The sequence below is a fragment of the Xiphophorus couchianus genome, chromosome 9, assembly GCF_001444195.1.
Source record: "Xiphophorus couchianus chromosome 9, X_couchianus-1.0, whole genome shotgun sequence".
NCBI classification, from domain to species: Eukaryota; Metazoa; Chordata; class Actinopteri; order Cyprinodontiformes; family Poeciliidae; genus Xiphophorus; species Xiphophorus couchianus.
The window spans coordinates 11,730,359-11,754,836 of record NC_040236.1 but is presented as its reverse complement, the minus strand read 5'-3'; the positions used below and the strand labels follow the sequence as shown (position 1 = coordinate 11,754,836).

General features: G+C 38.5%; 2 protein-coding genes across 6 annotated transcripts; one reads left to right on the top strand and one right to left on the bottom strand.

Annotated features, from left to right (window-relative positions):
* Positions 1–4,645: 4,645 nt before the first annotated feature.
* tab3 (TGF-beta activated kinase 1 (MAP3K7) binding protein 3) lies at positions 4,646–14,361 on the top strand. 5 transcript variants are annotated; one of them, XM_028027606.1, is made up of 8 exons: positions 4,647–4,838; positions 5,496–5,667; positions 6,771–7,773; positions 7,882–8,013; positions 9,226–9,386; positions 9,794–9,887; positions 12,262–12,345; positions 13,506–14,358. In XM_028027606.1, the coding sequence occupies exons 2-8, from the start codon at positions 5,566–5,568 to the stop codon at positions 13,643–13,645; spliced, it is 1,716 nt and encodes a 571-aa protein (XP_027883407.1). In that variant the 5' UTR covers positions 4,647–4,838; positions 5,496–5,565; the 3' UTR covers positions 13,646–14,358. The 5 variants fall into 5 exon arrangements, with proteins under 5 accessions (XP_027883406.1, XP_027883408.1, XP_027883407.1 ...); XM_028027604.1 differs by having other exon boundaries at positions 5,511–5,667; positions 6,771–8,013; positions 13,506–14,361; XM_028027603.1 differs by having other exon boundaries at positions 6,771–8,013; positions 13,506–14,361.
* A 753-nt stretch (positions 14,362–15,114) lies between these two features.
* Positions 15,115–23,898, bottom strand: tmem47 (transmembrane protein 47). The gene is made up of 3 exons (XM_028027608.1): positions 23,452–23,898; positions 16,592–16,732; positions 15,115–16,502 (listed from the first exon to the last, which is right to left on the bottom strand). Exons 1-3 carry the CDS (start codon positions 23,675–23,677, stop codon positions 16,324–16,326), a joined length of 546 nt encoding a protein of 181 aa, XP_027883409.1. The 5' UTR covers positions 23,678–23,898; the 3' UTR covers positions 15,115–16,323.
* Between the last annotated feature and the right edge of the window lie 580 nt (positions 23,899–24,478).

Here is a 24,478-nt window from a genome sequence, read left to right as displayed (position 1 = left end):
AGAGAAGATGCCAAGATACACATAGTGACTCTTCAGAACTAAACTATTAGTTGTGCATTCCACAAAGTTGGCCTTTATGGAGGAGTAGCAATAAAGTAATTATTAAAGACAGTCATCAGATGTGCAAAGCAGGTAGAGAGACAGACACCCCAAAAATCTCAGAGTTGTAATTGCAGCTAAAGGGGTTCTACAAGTGCTTTATTTAGGGAGCTGAATACAAAACCAAGCCATATTGTTTCCAATTAACAATTCTCTGTTACCTTGTCTCAATCTATTACTTTCAAATCTAGTGAAATACACCGGAGGGTTTAAATCTACTATGAGATGATGTGAACAAATTTCAAGGGGGATAAATACTTTGGCTAGGGACTGTGCACAGTGATTTTAAACCCCTGACTTTCAAATTATTGTCTACACGTTGATCAGGGAAACCAACACCAAACTGGCTGAACTATACAGTGAAATACTGTATATGTTATACACTTTTGAAGACGTTTGTTTTGGACTGAATTCTAAAAGCAGACTCTGATATTTGTGGCTTGTTGAATCCTTGCCAGCAAAATTCTTTACTTATCAGTTGGAAAAGCTGTTTAGGCTTTTGTTATACCAAAAATAATCTGTATAACGCTGCCATTCTGGTATGCACTGACTGTTAGAGAGCTCAGTGACATGAAACAGTGTGTGTGTGTTGAGAAACTAAAGCTTCATATATTTCAGATGTCAGAGGTTACGTAGGAGTCTGTAATGAATTGCACTGAATTGAATTGAATAGATTGAACCAGCTAAACGGGAGTGGGTAGCTGCTTATTGTACATGGATGAAAATAAATATCATGCTGTAGAACCACTTAGTCTCATCCATGCAGAACTGTTGCTACACTGAAGAAACCAACCTGAAAATACGGAAAATTCAATTTTCTAAACAAACATTTTGCTCAAGCTTTCATAGTGCTACCATTACCTTTGCGTCACAGTAATCTTTAAGTTTGCTGAGCTGAGTTTACTATTGCAAGACTAAGTATAATAACAGCATTAAAAGCTATTCTGTTTCTGGAAACAGTTGGCATTAGTTGGGGCTTTGGGAAACCCCTTAGAATCAGAGTCAAGGCTTGGGCTGCTGTTCTCAGAGGTGTAACCAGACACTCACTGTGTCATTGCAAATGAAAGAGGCAAAGTAAAATAGCTCTGGATTCCTTCGAGAAAACTCAAAGGATTCTTTCAAAGGTCTGTGCATAAACACTAAAATATGTATATATTTTTAAATTGCATAACGTGCAGAAACTAAATATTAGAGAGTTACTTCATACACGAAGAAGCTAAATGATGTCATTTGAGCTCCTCAAATATCCTCGAAGTCACCACAGAAGTCTCACCTGTCTTCGTCACAATATTTGTATGTCACCATGTTTATACATTTCTGTGAAACAATTATCCATCTTCAAAAGGTTTGCGATTTTGTAAGTGGCGTTTTAAATTTCATGCAGATCAACCTTCCCCTCAGTTTGGGGTCTGTGCTGTGTGGAAAGCTTCGTCCCCCTCTGTTCTGATTGCTGCAGGACAACAAGGACACTGCTTTAAATAGAACTGCAGCTGTGGCAACTAATCAGCAAGGAAAGGACAGCTAACCTGAGTCAGACTGGGCTTTAGCGTCAGCTACAATGGCAATGCCCTTTACGCCCCCCTGAATATGTTAGTGGTGGTCCAGCCTCCAGACGATTCAGTAGACCAACTCAGCAGGTCAAACCTTCATCATGTGCTGGTGGAGGGACACACCTCTCCACACCTTCGTAAAATCTTTAATGTCTCTGTGCTATTGAGTTTCGCTCATTCTCACGCCATTTAATCTCCGTTACCTCTATGGTATTGACACTATTAAGTTAATAAAGAAACCATTTGATTGTCAACAAGTTTAATGTCTGAATAATAAGTATAGCATCTGGTAGTTGCTGGGGTAAAACCTATAAAATTACAAAACATCTTACCTAAAATAAGCAACTTGTAGGTCCATTAACATCATTCCCCAGATATGTTAGGGGTGTTTCCAACATCAGATTCATAATTCAATAAATAAATGACAAAAGCATTGTTATTAAAATAGTCATCCTCATACAAATGTATCAAAATGTTAGATGTGCATTACCTTTTCATGTTCATTTTAGGTTATATGTAGTGAAATACAGCAACTTAAATTGCAACAACCAACAATTTATACCAAAAGGAACAACCAGCAACTGTTTTTCTAAATTACAATAGAGACAATTCTTTTTATACATAAAAAAAACACTTCAATTACATGAAGACTTGTAACTTTAGCTGCCCAAGGCTAATCCTGAACAACAGGCTACAGGCAATTAATTTTCATGCGCAATTATTGGTACTCTGAACTCTACAGAAGAGGATTAAGGCCACCGAAAAAATAAAGAAAAAAAAAAGAATTCTGACTTTAAACTCAGAATTCTGAGATTAAAGTCAGAATTCTGAGATTAAAGTCAGAATTCTTAGATTAAAGTCAGAATTCTGAGATTAAAGTCGGAATTCCGAGATTAAAGTCAGAATTCTGAGATTAAAGTCAGAATTCTTAGATTAAAGTCAGAATTCTGAGATTAAAGTCAGAATTCTGAGATTAAAGTCAGAATTCTTAGATTAAAGTCAGAATTCTGAGATTAAAGTCAGAATTCTGAGTTTAAAGTCAGAATTCTGAGATTAAAGTCAAAAAGTCAGAATTCTGACTTTAATTTCTTTTTCTTATTTTTCGGTGGCCCTATTCCTCTTCCGTATAACTCTTTCCTCTATTTGACAGAAAAACAAAGTACCTACTAGGTTATCCAAGTAGGTAGTTTTTTAAGCTAGAACTAGCCAAATGCACGTCAGACTCCTCAAAAAAAAAACAAAAAAAACATTGTGAAATATTTCTAGCACTTACAACGTTCACACCACCAGGTGGTATCCACTCTCATTAAATGGGCATGAAAATAGCTAATAGAACAAATAATTTCTCTCTCATCACCCTGTGAGGCCATGCCACGCCGGGCAGAAAGCCTATACTGAATCACTTTTCTTTATTTTCCGTATTTCTGCACCTGTAACATGCCCAAATCTGAACAACACTCAGATATGCATGTACTGTGATAAAAGGAATGTAGTTTGTATACTCTCATGTTTTTGCAATTTATGTTGAAATGGGACCGTTGTATGAAAGTTGAACAACACTGTAGTATTAATGATTGTGATGTCTTTATAGTTGCACAGTTTGTGCAACAGAAGCTAGCAAGTCTTTCCCAGTTGTCACTGCTAAGTGCTCAGCTGTCATGGGGGAAAAATGAACTCCACCACAGAGCAGGTGCTCTGTGATTCACTACCAGAGATAAACTCAAAAAATCTCAAAATAGTTCTAAATTATATGTTAAAATGATATTCTTCCAGATGGTAAACCACACAAATAAAAAAATAGATCAGACATTTCTAACTGTCTTTTGATAAGCAACCTAATTATGACGAAAACATCTGACTTGATAAAGCCACTGGATTTATCTTTACCCTAGTTCAAAAACTGTTCACAAGCCTAAAATAGACTGAGCTATTTTTGCACCTTTGCATTGTGACAGCACATATCACAGTGTCACAATCAATCCTGACGTCACACACACAGATTAAGATCACTCTCACTCAACTTGTTGTCAACGGTTGGTGTGAAATGTGAAGCTATTATTTACAAAAGTAACTGAGTCATTGGTCTGTCTTCATTTTAAAAAAGAGCACATGCACTGAATGTTCTTTAAAGAATTCTGCAAAATTAAATTTTTTAGAAATTTATATGAAAAACACTTATTCTTTAGTTGCTTAAGAGGCTTTTCCCTTATTTCTCTTATATACACACATATAAGAAAAAACTTTCACAGGAAGCTATATATATATATATATATATATATATATATATATATATATATATATATATATATATATATATATATATATATAGTGTTATGTGTATATATGTAGCTACATATATACACATAAGCTACATATATACACATAACACTATATATATATATATATATATATATATATATATATATATATAGTGTTATGTGTATATATGTAGCTACATATATACACATAACACTATATATATATATATATATATATATATATATATAGTGTTATGTGTATATATGTAGCTTCCTGTGAAAGTTTTTTTTTTACTTGATCTACATTGTTGGCATCAATCACGTCAATGTGAACGACTTCCTGGTTTGGTGTTGTGGCGAAAAAAGCGTCCCTCCCCTGAAAATCCCCCATTTCGCCAAAACACTTAGTGCATTTGAATGCCCAATTTTTTTGTTTTTATTTTTTTTTTTGTATTAAGCATGAAAATAAAGTTTTGGGGTTCTAATACGTCAGGCACCAGACAATTTCTTAACATTATGGTAAGACATCTGCCTTAGCATTGTGACATGGAAAGATAGGCTGTCGTATCAATATAATAGATAAACAAACAAATGAATAAATAAATTCTAATTCTAAATAGTGAACATTTTGTAAATCAGGACTCCGCAGCTCTTAACATTATGAATAAGATGTGGCGGCGCGTTTGTAACGAAGGTTGCTTTTAACTGTAGGACGCTTTTTGCGGCGTCACACCGGGAAATCCTGACATTATCGCGATAAACTGACTGCTATGCAGTTCAGTTGCAGGGGCCTGACGCTGGAATGCGAAACTACAAGTTATTTCGCCGAAACAAACAAACTGAAAAATATCTCCCCGTGGTTTCCGAAACATCGAAGCGTCCCTCTGTAGACAGCTATGGTTTTAAACGTAACAGAGACTTTTAACCAATGGTAAGTTTAATGAAATCGTTGACTGGCTTTAGCAGGGTTAGCTGGTCCATTAACAGCCGGGGGACTGAGACAGCTGAGCAGCCTCAAGTTAGCATTAGCAAAGTTAGCTGCTTGGCAGTTTAGGAACTGAGTTAATCTTATTTAAAGAGTCATCCTGTTTAGAGGATTGGACTGCTAAATTAGTACAAGGTGACATTAGAAAATCTCTCAGGAATAGTAACTCCGTGTCTCAGTGCGACCACGCAGGACACAGGTGCGGCTGTTTGTTTGGGTGATGTTCCGGAGGCTAACTGACGTTGATAAGTAGCCTGCTAGCTGACGGCGGTATGTCGTCGTTGCCTGGTGCAAAAGTATGGCGAAACAAACAGAATGACAGGCGCCTTGCAGTTCTGCATTAATGTGAGTGAACATGCACAAGCCTTGCTTAAGTTGTTCCTGCGATCATAATGAACTTTAATTTTTCACGTTGATGAAATATGTGCATTCTTGTTCTTGACAGTTCAAGCTTGCTATGCCCCTTAAGGACTGCTTCTCTGATATCTGTAATGACATTACTGCTGACACATGGGGTGTGTTTGAAGCAATCAGTAAGCCAACAGGTTTATTGCAAGCTTTTCCCTCTGACATGAGAGTTTGATCACCGTTTTTATCGTTTAGCCTCTGCTTCTTCAGGGGATGAGACGACGCATGCACCTTTGGGCCCTTTGACTCTCTCTGTGGGTTCAGGATGGCGCAGGGAGGCTCTCAAGTAGACTACCACATCCTGCAAGACCTCAAGCAGCGATTCCCAGAGATCCCAGAGGGAGTAGTTTCTCAGTTCCTTCTACAGGTAAATGCACTCTTCAGATGGGTATGAGCTTTTTCTGTAAAAAAAAAAAAAAAAGTTGTATTATTGGTTTTCTGCACCTACAAAACCTATTTGTCATAGAATATTTTTTGCCCCAACAAATTTCTTTTCTCTACAGTATATTTAGATGTGTACTCTAGAAAACAGATAGATTCGTTCAAATGAATGATTTTGACTTAAAGCTGAATATCATTCATATGCATTATACCATATTTTTGCTGGGTTGTGACATTTAGATGTGCTTCTAAAAAGATGCAATTTTGTTTTTTGGCTGTCATTTTCATTTATATTCTTTTACTTGTAAATAAGTCCCAAATGACTTCAAAATAAATCAGAGGTGTAAATCTAAACTGTAATGACAATCTGGTGGTTGCTTACACATAGTATGACAAATATTTGGCTTATAAAATTTCACAGTTCCTTTGGCAATGAAGAAATAAAAAAAAAGAAAAACTAAATATGTCATTCTTATTATATTAATGCAGCTATACTTTAGGGTTATATGCTAAGATTGTGGTGAGTTTGGATAGTTGCCAATTGACTTTTTTATCTTTTGTTTTTATGAAGGCAAAATCTTTGTGGTTAAAAAGTATGTAAAACTAAAAGTTCAATTTATAAACAGATAGTCAACTTTTTTGAGATGATCCACTCACAGAGCCATGTAAGATGTAATTGCCAAATAGTCCTCTTTTACTTGAAAATTATTTACTGAAAACTATGAGAAATATGCAATATGTAAATAAACTCCATAAGTTTTAGTGTTGCACCGGATCCTTGTTTGCCACTTTTCTCCATTTTCTCCCCCATATTTAACCCACTCTTAGTTAGTGTAAGGCATTCATTAAAGACATTTTATTGTTGCAAATATATGTTCTTTCAGATTAAATAAAATATCCACTAGTATGTAGTACAGTATAATACTGCAATCTTTCTGCAATCTCTCCAAATAATTTGGTTTCATAACCACTGGTTACCATCTTCTAATTCCTTTATTGACCTGAGCTGTAAAGTTGTTGGATTAACTTTTGAACTCTGTTATTTAAGATCACTGAAATGATCTTAACTCAGCATTTTGACTCTTTCAGAACAACAATAATCTGGATGTTTGCTGCCACCTGCTGTCCCAGGAGAGTAACAGATATCTCTATGGTGACTTCCATCACAGTCCGGAGGAGATGCGAATGAGTCGAAACCACATGCTACACATTAGCTTGGGCTATCCAGGTTCAGAGGCTGGAAAATCAAACGGAGGAGGAGCGGGAGTGGGGCGCTCCTTGGTGCACAGCACCAGCGACGGTCACATCGACCCTCAGCGGCCGAGCTACCCTGAACCCCTGTCGGCTCCCGCCACCATGGCGCCCTCCCCGAGTTACAATCCTTTTTTTATGAACGATCAGAGTCGCTCATCCAGCACGCCCACGCCTCCTCCCACAATGCAAGGCATGTCCCCCACATATACTCCAGTTCCACGATATCCTATGAACCCTATTTCTGTCACTCTTCCACAAACTATACCTACAGTCCATCAGGCTCTGCAGATTCCTCCAGGGCACTATGTTAACAGCACCAATAGCACCCTGTACATTCGGCCCTCCCCCTCTCAGAGCCCACAGCCAGCTCCCTGGCCGTCCCCTGGAGCCCCCGTCTACCAGCATCAGCAGTCACCATACAGTACCCCTACATATGGCTCCCCTTACAGCTCACCTCAACATCAGGTCCAGCCACAACCACAGCCTCAACCTGGGCACCAGCAATACGTCTTCCTCCCCATTAGCCCCCCAAACCTCACAAATATGCCCTACCATCACCAGCAGCAACCTCCGGCACAGTACAGGCCCTACCAACCGAAAACCGCTCTCACAAAACAGATAGAAATCGCCCTGGAAGGACAAAGACCTCGCAGCAACTCGCCTGTTCACACCCCACACTCCCAGGGCTCGCTTTACATGGCAACAAGCCCCTCACCTAGCTCCCCGTCGCGGCCCATCACGATCGGCGGACCCCCTGGACCAGCGACTTTCCACCCGGGAATGTACTTGCAGCACCAAGGCAACACAAGGCCTCGGCAGGCGTCCTCCCCCCAGCCAGGCCAGTCTGCCTATACCTTTAAAATTAAAGTGTCCCCTGGAGGCCAGGTGCAAAGACCACCCAGCTCACCACCTGTCGCTGAAGCTGAGTCTCTTCTCAACATTGTAGATCAGGGTGCGCACAGCGCCACCCCAGCACCCATCCTGCCCATCTCCGCCCTGCCAGGGAACATCGCCAGTCAGTTTCAGCAATTACCCCGACGCTCAAGCTCAGCCTCTGATGACTATGCCTACACACAAGGTAAGTGCATTAATTATGTGTTATTATTTTATTATTTGTTTTTAAATTTTCTTTCAGTCCATTTGAGGGTGTAAAGATTAGAGATGCACCAGTCAGTCAACCAAGAGTGAAGTTACAGGGGTTTCCCTTCATTGCTTCTAATTGATGGTTAGTTGATCAAATTCTGAAACCTTTCTGTGTTTTTAGTGTGACCTCCAATGTACACTTTAACATTATGACTAAATACATCTATTTAGATTTTTGGTCAATAATTCTGTTTTTCCATTTAACTCTTTCAATAACAAATGGTTTAATGAGTCATTAAGGCCTCCTAGTAAAACAGTAGCATGAACAGGAAATTACCCAAAATTGAACAACAAATACTTTTCAGTTCAAAGCTGTGATCTGTTTGAGTCAAACTTTCCAAGGTAGCAGCTGAAAATGCAATAAAAACATTTCTCTGAATTCATAATTCCTACTTGGAAAGTTTGCGCATTCAGAGTGGTGCAAGTTGCAGATGTTTTCATTTAGCAACACTTCCAATAGTTTCTTTTTAAACCAGTGCTCCGTGCAATACTCTGAAACCTATTCGCAAATATGTTGCTTTAGTGTCTGAAATAGAGATGCACCTATGAATCATCCAGAGGTCAAGTACTGAGAAAAACATTGTTTTTTTATCTCTTGATTACATGCATCAGAACTCAGAACACCTGCATTTTCCACTCTGTAAACATGGCTAATTTACTTCTAAACTTAAGAACAAACTATTTAGGCAATTGAAAATGTATGTAAAATAAAATCTGAAAAATGCAAAGTTAGAAGGCTAACATGATGCAACAATGTTAGCCTTGTATTTATTTCCTTTCGTTCATTTTTTTATTGTCATTATCAAATTGTAATTTTAAAATTCCCTCTTGCATTTACTTAAAATTATAGAAGTGTGCAGTGTAATCTTTGCATAATTTTTCAGTTTGCTGCCTGATATTTAACCCTTGAATTCTTAAGTTGTCTGAAGTTAAATGATTGAAATCCAAATATGTTTTGCTAAGCAATCTTTTGAATTTCTCCAGAATGTAATTGTTAGCCTCCTCTAAAGCTAGCTGTGCTGTTGTGTATGGCATGATTTGATTGTGTTGTCATGTTGAAGTACCAAGAGAGAAATGGCTGTAAATTAAACAGCATTCCTCAGTCCTGCGTTTTAAACATGTTTATAATTGATGTCCATCCCCACAGCTCTTCTGCTCCACCAGCGGGCGCGGATGGAGCGTCTGGAAAAAGAGCTGCACATGGAGACGCAGAAACTAGACCAGTTGAAGACTGATGTCAATAACATGGAGTACGACGCCCTCCAAAGGCGTTTTCGACGGGTCAACTCCACACATCTTGTTCCCAGAGTAAGGATCGCAATGTGTACAGTGCCTTAAAAAATAATTGTCCCCCTTGCTTTTCTTTTTTGTCAGAATTTTTCAGACCATCAAACAAATTTGATCAAATTAAGATAATTTGAGTACTTTCCAAAGCTTGTTTTCCGATAATGCTTTAATTTTTTAAGGGATAAAAGCAAATCAAACCAATTTATTATGTGCCAAAACAAAGATTAGCCACTTTCCTCATTCAAATTTACTCAGGCCTATTTCCTGCCAGAATGCAGCAGTATCCAAGAAATATTTCTGGTCATCATAATAAAAACAATCTATAAAATACTTCATATTTTTAATAAGAAAATTTTGAAAGTTGGATCGGGAATATGAAATGTTTTAAGGCGTATCTAAACTGACCGGGATGTTTTCATTGACTGCAGCCGGAGGAGATTACCCGACTTCGAACTCACAACAGACAACTGCAGATTGATATTGACTGCACACTGAAGGAAACAGATCTGCTGCAGTCCAGAGGTAGTACACACACGCGCACACACTGGCTTAAACATAAATAACATTTGAGTGTTTATGTAGATGAGTGTGTGTCTAATTTATTTAAGTGGACTGATTCTAAAAGAACCAAGCATCAAAGCAGACAGAGTTGGACCTGAAATGATTGATGGATTTTGTTACTCTCTTTATAGATGCAGTGTTTAAATGGCTGGTTGCTCTGTAGCAGAAAACAAGCTGATCCATAACCGACCCCCCACCCTGTCAATGCTCAATTTGGTTGATACAAAACTCCTGTTGATCCTAACTGATAGAAGCAATACCTTTTGTGTGATGAGTAGAAAATTACTTTCAATTTCTTGTCTATTTATGTAGCATGTTACACTAAAAATATCCTGTTGCTACTCAGTCATCAGATTAACCTTTATTTTACCGCTGCTAAAGTTTTATTTCTGTTATTTGGTTTATTTAGTAGTTGCACTTTAAATTTAGATAAAATCTATAAAATGATTTATGGTTTAACCTCACTCTGAACACAATTTCATCATAGTTGTTAATGTGATGCAGTACATCACCTCACACAAATATTCAGACCCATTTATTCACATTTTGTCACATTCAACCAAAGGTTTGATGAGTCCTGAAATCAGGGTTTCCCTCAGTGTATTATAAGCCTGGTGGGCCACCAGGCTTTACTTGTTCCCCCACCAGGCTATGCATTGTTTATTTTTTTAAGTTTTTAAATATTAGCATTTTTTTAAGACTTTATAGTTGGTGTTTAGGTATTAATATTCCAATTTTTTCAATCACACATAATTATCAAGTGATATTTTCAAATTTCCTATTAATTTTACATGTTTTATTTAACTCAAAAATACGACAAGCCGCTGGATGAATGACTGCCTTAACACCCAACCCCCAGGCTTTGCAAGTTTTCTGCGGGAAAGCTTGCTAAATGTAAAACCAAAACTATGATGGAATGGTTTAGATTGAGGCACATTCATGTTAAAATGCCTTAGTCAGAGTTTATACGTAAAACCAGTGGAGAATCTGTGGAATGTGTTTTTTACAGTAAACATAAAATCTGACTGAACTTGAATTATTTTACAAAGTAGAGGGTAATGTGGTTTCCTGGTTTGCAAGCCTGGAAGAGAGATTTTCAAACGACCTGCAGCTCCAAATGCATTGAAAAGTGACTATTCAAAGCATTGATTGAAGGGGAGTTATTTAAAATAAACTTCATTTAAAATAATATTAGATAGTGTTTGATATCTTCCCAGTCATACACTATTTTCTGTTGGTATCCTCCAGTTCCAATAAAAAACACCGACATTTATTGTAGTAATGTGACGAAATGTGAATGCTAAAGGGATAGAAATACTTTAACAATTACTGTAAGTGTAAATGTACAATTGTATTTTTTTTCAACCATCTTTAATATAGTGTCAGTTTCAGTCAAGAAACTTGGCTTAAAGTTTGCATCATGTCAACAATGTGAATGACTGAAGCTTGTATTTTCTGTTCAAGTTATAAGTAATTTTATGCTGCTATTTCTGATTTCATTATGTGCTTAACCCTTTAACTATCACCCCCAAATTGCTAGCATATATACTATATATATATATATATATATATATATATATATATATATATATTCCTTTATTTAATCAGGTAAACCCCGTTGAGATCTAGATCTCATTTTCAAGAGGGACCTGAGCAAAAATTTGCAATACATAGCAACCTGGTTACAAGATAAAAACAATTAATACATATGCACAAGTATAAAACAATAAAAACAATTTAAAAACAATGACACTGTTTCATAGAATCTTGTTGCCTATCTTTAAGAACTGCTCGAAATAAGTCCAGTGAAATCATTTCCGACATCTTAAGTTCAGACTGCAACTGATTCCACTCTGTGGGGGCCAACACACTGAATGCCTGCTTCCCTTTTTCAGTTCGAAAGTGTGGGACATGCAGAAGAATAATGTTATTGGAGCGAAGAGAACAAAAACTGACAGTTCTATGTAGGAGAGTGGATAAATATGCTGGGGTTAGACCGAGTAAAGATTTATACATCAGGATCATTAAATGATTGTTTCTCCGTACACTTAAAGGAGGCCATTCAGCTTTTGCGTACAAATCACAATGATGTTATCCAATGGGTCCATGATGATACTGGTGTCCTTGTGACAGTTTACATAACTAAAAAGAACAAATAATTGATTTAAATAATACAGTTCACAGCAAAACATTTTTTGCCTTTTTTTTATGGGCTCCATCTTTTCTGAAACTTTGCAGTGTGAACAGCTTGAACTGAGACTGGTCTGACTTTAAGGTGTAAGTGACACTCTAAAGTAAACAAATCCAAACTCTTATTTCTGTTGTTTTTCTACAGGGAAGTTTGACCCAAAAGCAATGAGTAACTTCTATGACAATATTCAGCCGGGTCCGTTGGGTCCAACCAATCCTGGGAAGAAAGGTTAGGAACATTTGAAACTATTAGTGATAAAGGCTTTTGAAACTACAGTAGATACAGTTTGATTTAGAATCTGGCACACTTTTGTTTACGAGTATCTTGTTAACCCTTTTTTAAATTTTTACATTTATTTTTTTTAATTCAGTTTATTTAAACATTAATGTTGCATTGAGATATAATATCTTTTCAGCTAGAATTTCATGGTTAAGATGAGCTGAAAAAACCTGACAAGTTAACACAATGAGTATAACACAACAAATACCCAAGACATGTAAAATAATATGCATCAAATGGAAACTACAGTTCAAAACAGCGATGCTCTTCTACTAAAGCTGTTTGTAGTAAATTGTTTGAAATGAATAAGTGAATGTAATAAATGAAAGTTAGATATTCTCTGGAGATCAGAGCATAATTGAAGAACCCAATTCTGTTCTGCTGTCTGGAAAGTGTGAAATTTGATTCAAGTGTTTTCCAGCTCCGGATAATTATGAACAAAAGGAAATGGTGATATATCTGCATATTTCTGGTCCCATCATCTAAAACAGTGTTTCCCAACTCTGCTCTTCTAAGCACACTGCCCTGTATGTTTTACACGTATTCCTGCTTCTTCACACCTGATTCAGATTATTGCTGTTCAGTCCTATTAATCAGTCATTAGTTAAAGTCAGGTAAGCAGGGAAATGGTTATTAAACAAACAAGTAGGTCAGTGTGCCTTAAGGACCAGGAAGAAAAACACTGATCTAAAATTCCTGTACGTCCATCCAGTGACTGTGGTTTTTGCAGGTTTTACTCTTATAGCAAGAGCACTGCAGAAATGTTTGATGAACTTTAGTCTATGCTTAAAAAAAGATTCTGGAAATGTATATCCATAGCTGGATCTAAATGTATCCCAAGATTATTTTAAAAAGTATTAAAAAAAAATTGGTCCCACTATTGACCTTTGAGGAACACCTGTCCTACTTCTAATGCTTCAGAGTTATAGTTATCTGCTGCAGTCTTGAATAGTGTTTGCTTGAATTTATGTCTTGATTAATTTATCTCTTGATAAACATGCATTGAGTGGCATCCACTGAAACTCTTGGTGTATGTGATGTTTTACCTGAATTAAGTGTTTTTGTGCTTGATGTATTTACAGTTTTTTCCTGTCGTTTTTTTTCTTTAGAAGGGGAGCAGGCCTCCAAGCCGACGCCTCAAAGAGACGAGGATTTTGAAGGAGCTCACTGGAACTGTGATAGCTGCACCCTCCTGAACCACCCTGCACTCAATCGCTGTGAGGCGTGTGAGATGCCACGCTACAGCTGAACTCGGCATGGCACTGCGTCGCCCATCCCTGCCCTAATCTTTGCAAATCTTCAGACACCCTGGAGATTTGCTCAGAATCGACTCTCGGAGTCTTGACGTCTGCTCCTGTCAATCGATATACAAGTTCCCCTTTCCCCCTTCTACCTGCTGAGGAAGAGCCACTATCTCCCCTCTGATTTCTTCTCCTCCTGTCCAATACTGTGCACTATGATCATTGTTTTCTTTGGTGGATCATGAATCTCCTGGCATTTGTCGAAAAACAAAAAAAAGGGGGCTGGAAAAGGTGCAACCGCAGCAGTGACCGGGACAATGTGGTTTCTGGATGGAGGAGAAGCGGCTGTGGTTTACTTAGGGAACATTCCAGGCAGGGGAGAGTGACTGCCCTGTTTACACTGTGCCCATTACTGAACTCGGAAAGGAGGCACGTCCACTTTAATCCAGGACTTGTGTGTTTCACAATGACAGCGGAACAATGAACGAAGTGGTATGTAAGTTGTGACAAATGCGAATTGTAGATTGTACACTGTATCCGGCTCCGTGTGGGAGCTCGTATCACTGAAAGAACACTAAAAGACACTTGCATAAAAAGTATGCGCTTTATACTTTTATGCATATTATGCCACCATGTATTATGTGTTCAGAAGATGTTGATTTCCTGTGCAAATGCCTCAACTTGCTGTACTTAATAAAAGAGCTGATTCTATGTGACTTGACGACACAAAACCGCAATTTCTTTTGATTCCTGAACCAAACTTTTATTTTTCCTCCAGTATGCGTTTATTATGTTGATCATCAGAAACATTGCAGCAAACGGTAGTGACATGCACATGCTCTCACTTTGTGAAGATGAAGCACCACGAGGTTGATCATTGCATTCATCCTCACATCAAACCTGCTGCACGTTAAACTCTTGTTACTTTAAATACAATTATTATTAACCCCCGCTTTAATATCAAACTTAAATATACAACTTTCCTCAACTACAGTGACTTTTGTCCTTGTTACCCATTTTTTTTGTTACATTTCAGCAGAGTGGGAAGATAAACAAGCATCACATGGGGAGCACTGTGAGCACATGCTGAGGAGCATGATCACCCAGACTGTGCAAAGGTTTTCCCACAGGGGCAAAAATCAAAGTTGAAAGCATTTTCAGGTCAAATCTTTTTAAAACTTAAGTTCTAAGATATATTTATTTTTGTGTTTTAAGATTTTGTAATTCATTCTAAGACTGAACCATAAAAAGGGACTTGGGTTTTAGACTTTAGGAACAAAATCTGGGTATTTGGTTATGCTTCATTAATTTCAGGGAAATTTAATCAGAGTTGTAGGCAGGAAGAAGAATCTCCTGTAGCAGTCTGTATCAAAGTGGCTCTGAAAAATGCTCTGACTGAAGAGATTTTATAACAGTCTCATAAGAAAGTTTTAATTGCTTTTAAAACAAAAGGTATACTTTGTTTTATTTTACTCTAGATCTGTAATTTGTTGTAAAACTGAAATATAAACTGGACCTCATGGCTTTGCCTTATTTAAAGACCAACATCCTAAATTTTGTTGGTTGGTTGGCTTATACTGATTTGGTCTAAACCCTTTTTGGAATAAGAAGAGGATAAGCATCACTACTGTAAATACTTTCTGTGTTTAGTCAAGTTTAGACTACTGGTCCTGCTCTTAAGAAAAGATTGCAGGATGTTTGTGGTGGCATTTTCTATAAATACCACTAAAGCCAAAAAATTGATTAGCAAAAGCCAAATACTTTGTGTTGCACCTAAACATTGTGCATTTTAAGAACAACCAGAGGAAATCTTGTTTTGTTTGTTTGTTTTTTACAAAGTGTAACTTCTGCACATAGTGTGAACCACTGGACCAAATTTTAGTCATTCTTGAATTGTTTTCAGAGGCCATAAATTGCCCATGAGCCGCTGTTTGGACACCCCTAATTCAGACATGTATTCACTCAGCAAGCATGGTAATTTGCCATTTTAATTCCCATTCTTCTAGGATTGCATACTTTTTGATTATATTACATATAGTACAACAGATATATTAAAAAAAATCTAAACAATATTGTATTTGAAAATTGACACTGCCACTTTGTGCTAATAATAACCCAGCAGATGTTTCTCTGACTAGAATATAATCAGTAGGTGTCTGTGGAATGTTTTCTCTGTTAAAATAGCCCTTAAGAAAAGGTTGTTTAAGGTCCAGCTCGGAGCATCTCTGGGGAAATGTAAAATGTTACCCTGCCTTCCTCACTTTGTCATCACCAGGATATAACTTGAGCAGGACGTCTTCCTCCCTACGCTGGCCTGAAATCACTGCAGACTTTTCTCTGTCCTGACTACTTTATTATTCCACTGTTCCATATTTTCTGCTCAAATCTACGACCCACATGAGCTGCACATAATTATCTGATTAGTGACATTATCTCTCAAAATGTCTTCTGGCTGGGTTTGAATTTCTGCTTTGGGTTTGTGGTTTAGGCTATTAATAAAACTCATGGGCATCTGTCCAGGTTAGGGAGTTCACAGCATCAAACAGAAGAGGTTAGTACAAACACCGTCAACAAGCGTTTTGTTTTTTCCTGTTTTCCAACTGTGGTTGTGCACTGGGGGACAGAGAACGTTTATTAAACGACAGCATGAAAACACTGTGGGGTTTTTTCCTCCCTTGTGACATTTTCAATAGTAATCTTCATAGTTCTTGGGGTTCAGGCAGTAGAGGATGGCGCCTCCGAAAGAGAAGATGGTGGATCCCCAGGCCAGGCCGTAGCCCCAGTTGAACTCGTGGTACACCCTGAGGCTGACTGTTTCTATGAACTTGATTGGGAACAAGACCAAGCTGCAGACCTGAAGAACCACTGTAAAAAGCAAAAAGAGATCAACAATGAGGACAAGGAATAAACACGCATTTGAGATGGTCACTATAGTCGTGGAGAAACGGACTGACCTGCGGAGAACAGCATGACGGCCACGGGTTTGTAGCAGCGACTCCTGGAGCCGAAGCACAGGGAGACCAGAGCCACGAGGAAGGACAGCAGGGTGAGGGCTGCTCCTCCAAGCAGCAGGGCCAGCGTGGCGATCTGCCAGTCTGAAACCAAACACAGGGGCAGAAACGACGGAGAACATCATGAAACCAGTCTGAGATGCATCATGACAAAGGTAACTCCAGAGTAATGTTCGTCTAGTTGAGGGAAAATAAGTAGCAGTCCATAGTAATGATGTTAGGGTCAACATGACTCAACAATAATCATGTTATCTATATAAAAAACAGTTGTTTGTGTTGTGAGGTCACTCCTACTGTCACAAATGTAAATGGTTAAACATGCAAAAACACAAAATCTCAATAAGAATTTTTGATCTAGTTTCTAGTGCACATATTTGCAATTTAGTTCTCTTGAAATAAGACAAAATTAACTTGCACATAACTTTTCGGCAAGAGATGTGAGCTTGTTTAACAAGTACTTTTTAATTAATTAAAATTAATTAAGGAATTATTGACTTAAAAACAAACTCCTATATTGTACAGAAACATTTATTATTAGTTTTGTCTCATTTCAAGTGCATTAAGATATTTGAAATTTTGTGTTTTTCAAGTGCAGCTGAAACAGATTTGGATTTCTTAGCAACAAAGACTTCAGATGGGTCTGAAATGAAATAAAGGGTTTATATGTAATAGTACCTAATCCTCATTATTAAGTAAAATGTAGGATCTGTGATGCTGTGTGTCCATTTTTTATTCTTCTAAAGCTCCTGAAGCCTTGCTTGGGTGTCTGACATCATAAATTCATATCATAAAGATTTTATACACAAATTTGGGGAAAAAAAGAAACACAAATATGGTCAACTCTCCTCTACCACTAAACTGAAAATGGGTAATCATTGGATCTTTTCACGAGATAATAATTCAAAACATATGACCAAGTTCAACTTTTTCCATTGCCATCTCTGTATCCAGACTTAAATCTTATATGAAACTTGATAGATAGATTGAAGATAACAAGTATTATGTATCAGGTAGTTCACGTGATAAAGACTCACTTTCAAAGTGAGCCAGAAAAGCAGATTACTCCATGGAGTTGAGGTGTTGTTAAATTACCACAATGTAAACAAAAAGTATTTCTGGTCAGAAAGTGGGTGGGCTGCACCGTCTGAGGTTCTGTCAATGTCCCAACATGTTTTCAATCCAAAGCCACTTGGGTTCAATGACCAGTAAACCGAAGTTCACTGGTCATTGTGGAGTGGAAGTGAACCACTCCACAGACAAGACTCCTTCTGAGAACAGCTCTCTCCAAATTGACAAAAAACAAATGCTTCTTTCTTTTTACTAAGCACAGATCTCAGCACTTCAGTAATGACTGCCAATGCAATAGGAAGGAAAAAGTGATTCTGTGAGGTGGCTGCTCGGATAATGAGAATCCCTCCATCGTCTCTGGCTGATGCCAGCGCAGCAGCGTTCTCAGCATTTCCACTGACATTCTCTCCCAAAGAAAAAAACACTCAGCTGGAAATAACAGCCATACCAGAGTTTTGAGATTTTTCGCATTTTGCACATTTAAAACTCAAATCTTCAGTGTACTGTTGGGGGTACTGTTGGAATTTCATGTGATAGACCGACACAAAGTGGAGCATAATTATGAATGAAAATCATTATATGGTTTTCAAACTTTTTTTAATAAATCAAAATCCGAAAAGTGGCATGCATTTGCATTCTTCTAAATAAAATGCAGTTCATCAAATTGCCTCCAGGGCAAGATGAATGAAGCTAAATACACTTCCAACAGATTTACTTCGCTAAATGCGAAGTAAATCTGTTGGAAGTTTCAAAATAGTCACTGAGGAAAGCGACACTTTCCAGACAGCAACCCCAAAGACAAACACTCAGCTCCAATGGAATGGTTTACATAAAAGCCCATTCAGAATGGTCCAGTCAAAGTCCAGACCTAAATCCAAATGAGAATCTATGGCAGGACACTCCCATTCAGTCTGACTGAGCTATTTAGATAAGAAAATGCCAGTCAGAAGATGTGTAAAGCTGGTAGATGTGCCCCAATTTCATGCTACAAAATGGTAATTCTGGACATTGAATATATGAATTTACAGCAAACTTTTCCTATTTATATTGTAAAAATCTGAAACCTATTTGTCATTTTTCTTCAGTTGGTTCTATTGGCTTTAAGCTTCAGACCACAGTTTTTGATTTAGTATTTAAAACCTGAGCTAAATTCAAGCATGCGTTTGAGATGCAGGCTTAGTGTTTTAATGAGCCACTGGAGACAGGCTCAGGTTTGTTGTAGATATAATGTTATTGTTTTATAGATTAGAGATCTCTTCCTTTACTTGTTGCTGTGTACTCACGGAAACAGGAGGTCAATACGTAAACATGAAGAGGATATTATGGGGAGGAATCTGATTACACAGGAGGAAATCATTTAAAGCAGAGGGTGGAGCAAAGACTTGACATCAAAGCACAGAGGCATGCTCTGTAGACATGAATCAGTTTTACAATAGGTGAGAGCGTTCAAAGACAGTAGTTTGAATGGGCTTCATCTTTTTCCTGCCTTTAAGGAGTCCAGGGAATTAAAAAAAAAAAAAAAAAGAAAAAGATTGAGCATTGCCAAGAAGATTTCCTCTCTGTTGGGGCAGAAAATCATCAAAACATTCACCAGCAGGAAGAAAAGTGGAGAGACATAAGCTGCTTAAAGTACAGTTCCCACTCTTTTTGGAAGGGGACTTTAAACCAGAGGCCAAGTAGCTCAAATATAAACAAACATCAGCTACATTTGACCAAATATGGTCCAGGATTTGGAGGTTATAAATGGGCCTTGTCACCACAGGATGTTGGAAGGAGCCCACTTCTTGTTACACAACTCACAGGGACCCCTCAGTGTTCGCTGCCTCTCACAGGAAATAAGAAGGGGTTGAAGTGACTTGACCTACGGTTGTCACACAGCCTCCGCTGCTCTAATATCGTCCCTGGGTCAGCTCGGTGCCATCAGCCCGCGGTCAGTTTCAATTGGCTGGGCTTTATCAGTGGGCTCGCGAAAACATCAGGATGCAAAACGTTTTCTCATGTCAGATTTGGAGAAGAGCCTGTGTGCTGAGCAAGAAACACAGCCAGATTTGGGAGTGCTTAAAGGCTCTGATGAGCAGGAAGCGCCAAATATTAATCTGCGCCCTGCGTGATGACAGATGGAAAAGGAGATACCATGCATGAGAAGATCAGATCTGAGTTTTAATTACGCTTCCCGTGCGTGCATGTGAAGTGTTAATTGAGAAAAACCTTCGAGGTCTCAGTTCAGTCTCTTTGTCTAAGGCAGAACTGTGTCACAGAAGAGCCCCGAGTATCTCATTTCACTTTAAACACCCGCTTTGTCTCAGATCAGAAGGATGGAGAATCCAGAAAGTGCTTCGATCAGAGTCCCCTGGCTCAAGCCCTTTGCTGCCACCTCAACCAGGCCATCACTGAGCTGTGACCATCCTCGGAGAAGAGATAAGCTTCCAGAAATGGAATCAATATTACATTATTAATGTGCTTTGCCTTCACCCCCCCTCACTGAGCTGGACTGCCTCACGCGCTGGCGCCACAGTCGTCCCCTCATCTCACACCAGCCTGGCATCGACACACTCTGCTCTTGCATGACTGCTCCACATTCCAAGCCCAATGTCGAGCCTCTCCGGTTTAAACATGACCTCTGACCCCACCTCCCTGTCTATCTGTGTTATTGTGATAGAAGTATACAGTGGAATTGAGATACTTACATACCTCTCTGTGAAAAGAAAAAACTTCTTTCTTAATGTCTGTTTCAGTCCGTTAGGATTTGCTTAATGATAAAATAATGACATTATTATTCTTGTTTTCTTGAATTTTGTCCCATTCCTCCTGGCAGATCTAGGGTTAGTGAGTCAGGACTGAAGGTCACTTTGCTCACACACACATTTTCAACTCTGCCTACAAATTGTCTCTGGGACAGAGCCAAAACATTGGCTTTAATGTCTGTGTTACTAAATTGGGTTGGTAAGATTATGGTCATTGTCCATTCGCAAGACACATCCGCGCTTAATCCTCACTGATTTTGGAGATATTGCCTTAATATTTCCACATAATGCTATTTTCATCTTGTGTTTTGTGAAGTCACTGTTCCTTCTTGAAGCAAAACACACACAAAATGAGGATGTGTGTGCAACAACAGCTGCATTGTTGTTCCTGATGAATGGACCGTTACCTTTATCAGGCCACCGGACATTACTAAAAAAAATTAGGTTATTTTTCTTAAGTGTATTTGCAAACTATAATCCATTTGTGTTACTTCTAGAGTAATTGCCTCTTCATCCATGAGTGGCCTTACAGTCCATGTTGTCCCTGGACTCATTTAATGGAAAATGACATGCTGTTATAAGATTAAACAAGTTTCTTAATTTGTGTTTGTTCTGGTGTTCAAACACACATTTTGCAGCAGAACTCATCTTTGGGACATAAAACCTCATTGCTTCCTGAATGATATGGGAAAATATTTCCATTATATTTATGCTTGCATATATTATACTATATTGTATACTATTTGGAAACTGAACCCAAGGACGTGGCTGATTTGTGAAGATACAAAAATCTCCTACTGATATCTTGACTGATTTAGCTTTAAGTTTCTCTGATGTCACACAAGAAAAAAGTGTGTTTGAGGTTTTGCCTTAAAATGCAAGCACAAGTGTGTCTCCAATTAACTAAAATAATGCGAATTAACCAATCTGGAGCTTGAAAAGTCATGACAAAGTCGTACAGGGTTCTCTAAGCCATTAAAAGCAAAATAAAATCTGTGTATTTAAATTCTGACATTGAAGAAAGTGATAAAATTCTCAAAGTAATAATCATTTTTGATAATCCCAAGAATAAGGTTAGACTGAATCAAAACATCATGCTTCTTTTTGTAAGGTGTATTGACATATCTAGTTTCATCTGTTCAGATATATTTCAAACCTCTAACAAACAGCATATTATTGTTTTTTCCAGGTCACACACTGACTCATAGATCAAGTTCAAACACATCTATGTGGCCAGATGCTGTTTCAGACTAACAAGATTTAGTTAATGCCCCAAGCATGACACCAAGGAAAATATTTTGGGGGTGGAGTGGTTTGAGAAGAAAAAGATAGAGGAGAAGGGCAGCTGGTGATTTCTGGGCCTCAAATCAATAATTCTTAACCAAGCACAAGCTTAAGGAAAAAGGAAGTTTACTGTGTACATTCACTGTGGCATGTTACTGCTGAGAGCTGACATGGAGGCTGCATATCTTTATGTGGCACCAAAGTGCACTTTGTCTGCGCTGACAGAGGAACGGGGGCCAGCGTGACCCATCTCAGACAGAAAGAAAACATTTTGTCAAGCTAACAAAAACACGATTCACCGCGCGGCACGCAGGAGAAGGCCAGAGGCAGCGAAGAAAATGAAATATTTATAGGTAAACAGGAGAGCACAGGCAGAAAATGCTAGACAGTCTGTGGGTTTAAAACTGTATAAACCAATGTATGCTTTACTTGTACGCATTTGCATTTATATTTACATTTACATCTGGCTTACAGGATGATAAAGAAAAGTCTGTTGGTGAACAATGTTACAGTCTGAAAAATGTTCCTGGAATAAATTTAGGCTTCTTGCACATTTTAGGAAGTAAAGATGGGAGAATGGAGGCAAAAAGTAAGATATTGTTGAAAAATAAAGTTTGCCACAAGCCATGCAGAAGACACATGGTGGAAGAAGGAAAAGATGTTCTGTCAGATAAGAACAAAACTGAGATTTGCTGACATAAATATACAATGCTTTGTTCGGGTCTAATACTGCACAGCACCATGAACACACCGTCCTTATGGTGGTGGTAGCATCATGCTGGGGCGATGCTTTATTTTGATGGGGAAAGGGTCAGAGATCATGAGAAAATGAAATGAGCAAAATACAGGATGATCCTGAAAAACTGGCCCAAGGCATAAGTGGCATCAAATCACATATTAGCATTGACATAAATACAAATATAAATCATGATTTCCCAGCATATTTTTCAATCAAAAACAGATTAACTTTATGCTGAACATGATATGAGGTAACCCATAAAATGCTCCCAGACATATCTCAGAGAGGGGACTCCATGAGGAAGAACCCTAAAAGGGACAAAACCAGCTTTTCTGAAGTGTCTCAATTGTTTCCCTGGTAACTAATCTCCAGGCATCTGGATCTCTGGGGAGCTCTGTTTTCTGAGTTGCCCTTGCTCCTTGGCCAGTGGAGAAACCCACACAAAGGCTTATTTTGTACGCAACAAAAGGCCAAATGAAACCCCATCTGGAGCGCTCCTGGTTGGGAAAGATTCCCACTTCATTCTGCGGTGCAATGGGGAAACACTACAGCAAAAAGAGGAAAAAAGTTCACAAGAACAGATAGAAAACTACTGCATGTCTCAAGACTTGCACTCAGGGGTAAAACTTTGATTTCTATAACTGACTGTTTTCCGCAATACCTCTTAAGTTCTGCGGTTTAAGTTAAGTAGGCAAGAGTTAATTATAAAGTAATTAACATTTAGCCCTCTTGTGGGTGATGTTTTATAATTTCACACACAGACTAGATTGGTTCAGCAGTGTTCTGACTGCAGGGAATCAGGGATCCTTTGTTGCCGATGCACACATTTAAATATGAATGTGGGTGTCTGCTGCACCGACATTTCTGTCATTTAACAGTGAAACACTCTAAAAAAAAAACAAAAACAGAGCTAAGCTGGTTTAAAAACTTCCAAAGAACATTTTGGACCCCACGTGCGTCTTTCTCACCGGCGGCCAGCGTGCTGCTGCAGGACCAGTCCACGGAGCTGACGGGCTTCCAGCAGGACTCCCACATGGACAGGTAGTATTGGTCCTCCGCCGTGACCCACGCCGGGCTCACGATGGCCCCGACATCCAGGCAAAGCGCTAGGAAGACGCACACCAGTCCCACCAACTTCAGCGGCGTCAGCCCCGACACCCGCACCTCCTCTGTGCCGCTCGCGGATGAAGCCATGTCCCAACAAAAGTGTCTGGCAACTTCAAACGGAAAAGGGGAGTACAAAAAACAGCAACATTTGTGAGTTTGTGTCTTTCCTAAAGTCCATAGGGTGAATGATGTTCAGGTTGTTTCAATACTGAAACCCCTGTCCGTGGCCGCTCTGTGGTTGCAGGATGGGGAGCCGCTGTTCACTGACTGCGCGTCCCGCTGGTGCGCACAGTGCGCTCTGCTGACAGGACGGCGCAGCTGCATATCACTAAAACACCATGCTGCACCTGCTGGGTCCTAGTGTCTGGGATTATATGTGTCTCTGTGCAGCTACTATTACTACTAAAACATGCATACATTTAATGCCAACATGATCGAATGAAAAACAAATGGAGAAGTCAAAGTAGCATAAATTTAAAAAGTTTTTTTTTTTGTTTACAGCTATTATAACTGCAACCTGTTTCCGTATACATTTTTACATTTTATTGTTTCATTTCTATTTTAAGGTTTTGATATTCTTGCCTTCAGATTAGAGACTAAGTAAAAGAAAAAATATGCAATAGCAATATCAGGGTTTGCAATATCATGATTACTTTATTTTGTTGGCTATTTTATTTAAGGTATCAAACATATAAATTATGCCACCAGGGTTGGTGTTCCTTTTGACCTTCATGCTCTAAGTCAATGTGTATTTTTAGTGGCCATATTTCAGTTATAAAAGGCAAAACTAAGGATGAATAAAAAAGTGTTATGTGTCACAACAAAAAGGTTAAAAATTGAAACCTTAGTAAACAGGGAAACAAATAAAAGAAAGAAAGAGTGAAGAAA